The sequence below is a fragment of the Priapulus caudatus genome, unplaced genomic scaffold (genome assembly GCF_000485595.1).
Source record: "Priapulus caudatus unplaced genomic scaffold, Priapulus_caudatus-5.0.1 Scaffold1416, whole genome shotgun sequence".
NCBI classification, from domain to species: domain Eukaryota; kingdom Metazoa; phylum Priapulida; class Priapulimorpha; order Priapulimorphida; family Priapulidae; genus Priapulus; species Priapulus caudatus.
In genome coordinates this window covers 64,131-73,437 of record NW_014578477.1, presented here as the reverse complement: position 1 = coordinate 73,437, position 9,307 = coordinate 64,131, and the positions used below count along the sequence as shown (strand labels likewise).

General features: G+C 47.5%; 1 protein-coding gene across 1 annotated transcript; it reads right to left on the bottom strand.

Annotated features, from left to right (window-relative positions):
* Positions 1-218: 218 nt before the first annotated feature.
* On the bottom strand, positions 219-6,194 carry LOC106816563 (serine/threonine-protein kinase SMG1-like; the record flags this gene model as incomplete). Its single annotated transcript, XM_014821187.1, has 12 exons — positions 6,054-6,194; positions 5,402-5,582; positions 4,929-5,068; positions 4,485-4,655; positions 3,949-4,099; positions 3,541-3,661; positions 3,168-3,318; positions 2,986-3,086; positions 2,202-2,417; positions 1,463-1,687; positions 658-785; positions 219-383 (listed from the first exon to the last, which is right to left on the bottom strand). Coding segments are annotated over exons 1-12 (1,764 nt in total), but the record flags the coding sequence as incomplete, so codon positions are not given.
* Positions 6,195-9,307: the final 3,113 nt, after the last annotated feature.

Here is a 9,307-nt window from a genome sequence, read left to right as displayed (position 1 = left end):
GTAGCATAAAATCCACTTTAGTAGCATATATCCACCAAAAACAGTAGCAGAAATCCACAGCCATTCTATCATCATCACCACCATCATCATCATCATCACCACCACCACCTTCATCACCACCATCACCATCAGCAGCAGCAGCAACACTATCATCATTACCAACACCACAAGCCACACAACAGTCGGGGGCCCCACAACAAGGGGGCGCCACCGCTCACCTGCGTCGCAGCGGCGGCCTTCATCTCGGCTAGCAGCTCCATCGCGTGATGCACGGCGACGGCCGGCAGCCCGCAGTGCAGCGCCACCTGTATGGCGGCGGCGCGCACGCGGTGCAGCCACTCCTGACACGTCGCCCGGTTCGTCCGGAAGAACGTCCGCACGACCTGCGCCGACAACAAACACCAGGGGGCGCTGTACTCCATGCTCACCACTAGCGGGGAGTATACTTCACGCCCGCACATACTGGACGCGGACGCGCAAATGATGCATCTCGTTATCTTTAAATCAATTAATTTCACATCAAAAATATTTATCATTTATTATTATATTTATATGATTATATTTATCATACAATTATTATAACGAATACTTTGTAGTGGTGTCATTTCGAATTCACTCGCGTAGAATGCGGCGGCGCCGACGGTGCTGCCCCCTTACCTTGGGCGCGGGATTCATGGCGACGGCGCAGCCCTCGTAGGCGTTGTACATCAACTTGTCGAGATGCTCCAGGAAGTTCATGAGCAGGTTCACGCGCAGTCTGGCGGCGAAGCAGCGCTCGATCTCGTCTGCATCACGCGTCGCCGGCGACAACGCATCATCGCCATGACGAGGCAGACGCATAGAAGACGTTAGAACACGCGAGAAATCGTGCAGATTGATCGAAACGAACCATCGTCGGCGGTTACCCACTACTTGCTATTAATCCTCGCTACTCGTGTTTAATGCATGTTATTTTATAAAGTGTATACATGCGTGTATACATATTTTTGTATTTTGTATTATCTGACATTTTTTCAATGACAAATATTCATTTATTCAGAAGAGTTACTTCCTTCTCACACCCTTATACCTTACTCACTTAATATAATAAGTATCAATATATAATATCAATATCCATATAATTACCTCCGCCAAGGGGTTGGCAGGAGGTTATGTTTTCACCAGCGTGTGTTTGTTGGTTTGTGGGTTTGTGCGTTTGTTTGTTTGTGTAGAGCCTAACTGAAAAAGTTATAGACGGATTGTCATAACATTTTCAGGATAGGTCAGAAATGGGCTAACTTAGAATTGATTAGATTTTGGTGGTGATCCGGATCCAATTAATGAATGAATGAATGAATTAATTAATAAAATTTTCAGGCTAGATCAGAAATGGGGTAACTTAGAATTGATTACATTTTGGTGGTGAACCGGATCCAATTAATTAATTAATTAATTAAATTTTCAGAATAGGTCAGAAATGCACTGACCTTGGGCAGCAGGTCAAGTATGGCCTCCTGCTCGGCGGGCAGCAGCCCCACGCTGCCATGGCTCGCATTGTCCACAGACTTGCGGCCCCACTTGTAGCACCAGGACGCGAGCGCCGACCACGCCTTCGCGAGGCCCGGCGCCGTGAGCGCGCTCAGGTGCAGCAGACGCCCGAGCACCGCGTCCGTCTCCATGACGACCGACGACGCCGCGATCTTCCAGTCTGCAACGAAGGAGCGTCACTCCGTGATCGCACCGTCCTCCGAGCGCGTTGTTATTATTACTATCAGTTTTTATTAGTAGTTTTATTATGATGATTATTAATAATATCAGGCAAGGGGTTTAATGAAATGTTTAGTGCTATGAGTGACTACTTTTTTAGTAAGACTATCTATTCAGTCTATAAATATCGCAGTCGAAGAAATACCGGTCATGCGTCTGCTGATCGAGGCACCGCGCATGAGTTATAGGATGTATTTAGTAACGCTTGTAGTAAAAACACTACATATAATGTTCTCGTATTTTTTTTATTTAATATTTTTGGACAAGATATAAAGTATAAAAATACAGTGACGGCTTTATTTACTCATTCCGATAAAATCGCTGCATAATACTCCATGTTTAGCCATTCCAGTACAAACTACTAGGAATTTTCCACCAGTTTAAAAGCAATCCCATCAAATCAGGATTTTTATCCTAATCCCACGGGCGCGCCTGCCCCAAGAGTTGCCACCTACCGTCGCCGTCCACCCTGCGGATGTCCTCTTGTCGCGCGAGAAGCGTCGCGAGGCTAGCAGCGGTTGCCGTCAGCGGCGCGTCGACGCCATCGCCCTGTCCCAGCATGCCTAGCTGTGCGGCGAGCGAGGCTAGGTGTTTCTGGTCCTGCTGCAGCCACTTGGCAATGTCGAGAAGGGAGCGAGCCATCGGCTCCTGGCACTCTGCCAGCTGTGCGCCTGTGGGGAACGAGCGCACGAGGAGTTGTCAATCACGCCGTTACCGTGGCGACTGCCGACCCGGCAATAGCAACGATTCACCTCGTTATAGTTTTGTCGTATGACACTAGGTGGCACTAGGGGGCGCACGCCTGTCTGTTAGAGTTGACCTCAGACCAACGTATTAGCCAGCGAGCCGTGCAGCCGTGATTTGCGCGATCAGTTTTGAAACTGCACGGCCAAAAATGTGTAGCACGGCCTAAAATATTGATCTAAAGACACACATACAAACAAATTGCACTACCAAATATTTTTTCTGCGCTCCCACAATACTCATTCCTGGCTAATACCCTGCCTCAGACAGACCTGACTGTACTGCTGTATCTATGTAAGCCTGCAATCTCTACAACGCCACTTATATAACCACTAACGATCGATTTCAGTGGGTAGGTAAATAACACAATTCTAATAAGATTTAAATTATTAAGATTAATAACAAAACACGTCAAAATGAGCTCTCCCGCTTCCACAAGACAACGCGATGCCGCGACCGTTGCCGGGGACAACCGCCGCCTCGAGTCGCACTCACCGCTGCCGACAAAGTCCTTGACGACGTGGACGACGCCGCCGCACGCCGCCTCCACCGCCTCGCGCGTCTGTCCGAGCGACGAGAGCAGCTTGGCGCCCTCTCTGTGCAGACGCACGCAGTCACGCGCCCCGATGCCGCCGCCCTCCGACGCCACCGCACGCAGCGCCCCCTGCACGTCGCGCACGACGACGGCGCCCTCTGGTGTCGCGCGGTCGGCGACAAGCGCGAGGATGAGGTCGCGGGCGAGCGAGAGATTCTGCTGCTTGCGTGCGAGCGAGGCGCCCGTGAGGTAGAGCTCGGCCAGGGGGCGCTGCGCGAGTTCCGTTGCCAGACCTGCGCAAGAGCGAGAAAACGGGGTGACGTCATCACGAGCGAATCACGCGTCTTCGCTATTCTCGCCACGTGATAACAATGGACCAATCGCCAGTCCTCGCCACCGCTGCCACGAGAGAACAATTGACCAATCGTGTCTCACTATTCTCGCCATGCGATAACAACAGCGCCTCTCACTACTTTCTCTGCGCACGTGTGAAACGTTGACGGCACGATGCTTACCATTCTCTTGTTTCTTCCTGGCGGCGTAGGCGACGTATCGGATGGCGATGCCCAGGTGTCGTGCATAGTGATCTTGCGGGTCGAGCGCGATGGTGTCTCTGAACGGGAACGCACCCGCTGTCTACAAACACGACAACAACAACAATAACAACAACAACAACAATAACAACAACAATAACAACGATGACAACAATGCCATGTGTGATGGCAGCTGCGACACATGGGGAAACTAGGCAAAGTGTCGATCAATCTGTAGAAATAGATGTGTAGTCGCTAGCAAAAGCGAAATTTCTTTTCAATTGACAGATTGATTGACTGGCATTAAACTGATGCTCTCTCACATACTCCGAGCAAGAAATATGGAGTTCTTGTGAGGATCAACATTCAGATTCAACCTGTGCGGCTTACCTTCTTGGCTGCTAAAGGCTGCAGCATCTCCGCGCACTGCGCCATGATAACTGCCTCCGGACAGAGCAGCGGTGGCGAGTCCAGCACACCGATCCTCAAGACAGAGTGCGCTAGCGACATGATGTTCTCTAGCTCAGTGGGAACAGCCGACCTGAGGCAAACAGAGAGAGAAACCACGGGTCAGAGGTGCCACGAGTCAAGGCAGGAAATATTTTGGGTCTGATGGATCTGATCAACGCACATAGACATGATAGCATTAATTATCTGTTTCACATTATTATAAATTATTAACATATGAATTTTTCATATTTATTTTTGGTGTGATTACTACATATTAATTATGTGATTACCTCGTTAATTACGAGGGTAATTACCTCGTTAATTATGAAGGTGATTACTTCATATCAATCATGAGTGCGACCTTCACATATTATGTGTGAGAAGTCGGCACATCGCAACAACAACAACAAAAACAATCGCGACTCGATTCGACCGCTGGCCGACGCCGATGCGTCGCCGCGGCAACCCGTACTCACAGCTTCTTGCCGAGCGCCAGGTTGGTGGCCTGACGTAGGAGGTGTCTGTCGCAGCAGTCGATGAGCTCGTGCTGCTCCCAGGCAACGCCCGCGTGCAGCAGCTCATCCGACACGAGCTGTAGGTGTGTGTCCGCCTGCCTGTAGTCACGCTGCTCAAACGATGACAGCGCCCTGCTCCCACCCACCAACAATAACATATATATATAACACACCTTATATTATATATACATAATATACATATTATACGATTAAACCTTTGGTCGGTCGACAAAAAACTATTAACGGTAACCATTAAATGTTAATATGAGGCCTTACCCACGTCTACAACCCACAATACCTGCTCCCAACCCCCACCCCCTCTTGTACCGAGATCAGATTGGAGACAAAGTCCACATCTGAGGCTCCATCTTGTCTCACACACTAACTGTACGTTGTTAGACGTACCTCACGTAGTTGGTGTCGAGCGTGGTCGTAAACGCCTGCTGCGTGGGTGCGCCACCGTGCTCGTTCCTCATGTCCTTGACGCGCTCCTGCCAGCGCAGCACCTCCGTCCAGCTGCCCAGCTGTACGTAGCACTCGGCGACCTGTCACGTGCGCGCGCGGAGACAAGAGAGCAGTCATCAGCCATCGCGCGACACCAAGAGAGCAGCCGTTGGATGTCATAAAGCCGCAAAGCGACAAAAAAGAGAGCAGCAGTCAGCCATCGTGAACCCACGACGTTACCCAAGACCCCAGACTACCCAACGTTTACTTCGAATCCAAAATTTCACATTCAAATTGCCGAAGTTTGTTAACTTAACAAACACGAGAACGTTAGCAGCAATCATGGGCAACATGGTACAGTGTCAACGACCTCTAGGCAAGGACAAGCAGCACCAAGGTCGGTGCCAAGGTCGCATCTGTGACACCACACTCACCTGCTGCACGAGGAACCTCCCAATGAAGGGGTCGTGCTCCGGGGCGGCCTTGTGAGTGGGGCTGGGGGGCGGGACGAAGACCGAGGAGGTGGGAGGGGGGTCGGTGTCCGGCTGGTCGACGGCGAGAGACTCGCTGTAAGCTTCCACGAGCGCACGCAGTTCCTTCGCTGCCAGCTCGTACCTGCAGACAAGATGCAGACATATATATATATATATATATATATATATATATATATATGCAGGTAGTATATAGAGTAGTATAGCAGTAGTTATCTAATATCTATGCAGTCCATCGACAGCACGTCTGCTTCACGAAAGCTCTGCAACACGAACGGTTTGTCTTGTATCATGTTTTCTCGTGTTGTGTTGTGTTGCGTTTTCTGATGTGTTACATGTATCGTATGTATTACGTATTGTGTGTTATGTTGTACCGTGTTATGTGTTGTCTTAAGTTGTCTCGTATTGTGTTGTGTTGTTGTTATATGTTGTATATGTTGTGTTGTGGTGTTGTATGTATTACACGGTGCTGCATTGTAGTGTTTTATGTATTACGTTGATCTGTGCTGTATCATGTTGTATCGTGTTGTTTCGTGTTGCATCATGTTGCATCGTGTTGCATGTGTACGACCGCGCGCGCGCGCGACCCACGCACCTGCCGGACGCCATGTCGATGCAGGGTTTGATCCAGCTGAGCTGAGGTTAGCGAGCACGCGTACACACCCTGGATAGCGTCGCCACACCGCAGTCGCACCAGCGCCAGCACCGCCCAGCAGACGACCTGCTCAAACTGTGCCGTCTGTAACAGTAAGCGGGAGTAAGTGGGAGGGTGAGCAGATACTGTGATGACATAAGATCCGCCGTCATTATTAGCAGTGGTAGTAGTAGCGGTATCATCACTGCCATCATCGTCACCATTGTCATCATCATCATCATCATCAGCAGCAGCAGCAGCAGCAGCAGCAATAACATTGGAATCAATAGCCGTATCACTATCATCATCACTATCATTGCCATCACCCCCGTCATCATCATCACCATCAGCAGCAGCAGCTGCAGCACTTACACCAGTAGCAACAACACTATCACTATCTTCAGCAGCAACAATACTATCACCATCATCATCACTATCATCATCATCATCACCACCATCACCATCAGCAGCAGCAGCCAGCACTATCATCATACAACACCACAAGCCACACAACAGTCGGAGCCCCAACTACAAGGGGGCGCCACGCTCACCCTGCGGTCGCAGCGGCGGCCTTCAATCTCGGCTAGGCAGCTGCCAGTGCGCGTGATGCACGGCGACGGCCGGCAGCCGCAGTGCAGCGCCACCTGTACGGCGGCGGCGCGCAGCGGTGCAGCCACTCCTGACACGTCGCCCGGTTCGTCCGGAAGAACGTCCGCACGACCTGCGCCGACAACAAACACCAGGGGCCGCTGTACTCCATGCTCGACCACTGGCGGGGGGTATACTCCACGCCCGCACTTACTGGACGGACGCTAACGAACGCATGCATCTCGTTATCTTGAAATCAATTCATTATTTCACATCAAAAATATTTATAATTTATTATTATATTTATACGTTATAATTTATCATACAATATTATAACGAATACTTTGTAGTGGTGTTCATTTCGAATTCACTCGGCGTAGAATGCGGCGGCGCCGACGTGTGTGCCTCCCTTACCTTTGGCGCGGGATCATGCTGACGGCGGCAGCCCTCGTAGGCGTTGTACATCAACTTTGTCGAGATGCTCCAGGAGTTCATGAGGCAGGTTCACGCGCAGCTCTGGCGGCGAAGCAGCGCTCGATCTCGTCTGCATCACGCGTCGCCGACGACAACCGCATCATCGCCATGACGAGGCAGACGCATAGAAAGACGTTAGAACACGGCGAGAAATCGGCGGCAGATTGATCGAAACGAACCATCGTCGGCGGTTACCCACTACTTGCTATTAATCTCGCCCTACTCGTGTTTAATGCATGTTATTTTATAAAGTGTATTACATGCGTGTATACATATTTTTGTATTTTGTATTATCTGACTTTTTTTCAATGACAATATATTCATTTAGTCAGTAGAGTATACTTCCTTCTCACACCCTTATACACTTACTTACTTAATATAATAAGATCAATATATAATATCAATATCCATATAATTACCTCCGCCAAGGGGTTGGCAGGAGTTATGTTTTCACCGGCCGCGTGTGTGTGTTGTTTGGTGGGTTTGTGCGTTTGTTTGTTTGTGTACAGCCTAACTAAAAAAATTATAGACGGATTGTCATAAAATTTTCAGGATAGGTCAGAAATGGGCTAACTTAGAATCTGATTAGATTTTGGTGTGATCCTGGATCCAATTAATTAATGAATGAATTACATTAATTAATAAAGATTTTCAGGATAGGTCAGACAATGGGCTAACTTTAGATTGATTACATTTTGGTGGTGATCCGGATCCAATTAATGAATGAATGAATTAATTAATTAATAAATATTTTCAGGCATAGGGTCAGGAAATGGGGTAACTAAGCAATTGATTACATTTTGGTGGTGAACCGGAGATCCAATTAATGAATGAATGAATTAATTAATTAATAAAATTTTCAGGATAGGTTCAGAATGGGGGTAACTTAGAATTGATTACACTATTTGGTGGTGAACCGGCATCCAATTAATTATTTAATTAATTAATCAAATTAATAAAAATTTTCACAGCGTGAGAGAATTGAGCTGCCTTGGCAGAGGTCTGTGCTCTCCGAGTGCTCTAGTTTTGTATATTATTATATAATTTTAAATGGATTTCATTAATTTTATAGATTAGCGATGATCTAACTGATGGATGTGAGAGCACATGTGTGTATTAGTGGTGACTATATAGGAAATTTATTTATTTATAGGTTTTTATTATTATTATATTATATAGGAAACAGCGCCACCTGTGGTCGACGTGGAGAACTTTGGTTTCGTCTCGTCTTGCTCCTGCTGGGCGATCTCTGCTGCGTGAAGCTTGATGACGGCTGTCGATGGAAAACACATGACATAGTGTCACACACGATGTATGACACATGACATAGTGTCACACACGATTGTAATAACACACATGACATAGTGTCACACACGATGTATAACACATGACATAGTGTCACACACGATGTATAACACATGACATAGTGTCACACACGATGTATAACACATGGACAATATGCTGTCACACACGATGTATAACACATGACATAGTGTCACACACGATTATAACAATGACATAGTGTCACACACGATGTATAACACATGCAAGTGCTGTCACACACCGAATGTATAACCATGAACATAGTGTCACAGCACGAATGTATAACAACATGACATAGTGTCAGCACACGCATGATATAAGCACATGACAGTGTGTCAGACACAGCGAATGTATAACACATGACATAGTGTCACACACGATGGTATAACACATGATCATAGTGTCACATCACGACGTTATGCACACACTGACAATAGTGCTCACACACCGATTTGTTACACATGATACTAGTGTACACAACGAGTGTTACACAGCATGACAGATAGTGTGCACAACACAGAGTATAACACATGACATAAGTGTCACACACGATGTTGTAATAACACATGACATAGTGTCACACACGTTATTATGACACATGACATAGTGTCGCACACGATTATAACACAATGACAGTGTCAACACACGTATGTATAACCTATCCGACATAGTGTCACACACGATGTATAACACATGACATAGTGTCACACACGATGTATAACACATGACATAGTGTCACACACGATGTATAACACATGACATAGGCACACACGATGTATAAATACGATGGACAGGTCACACACGATGTATAAGCACATGATATAGTGTCA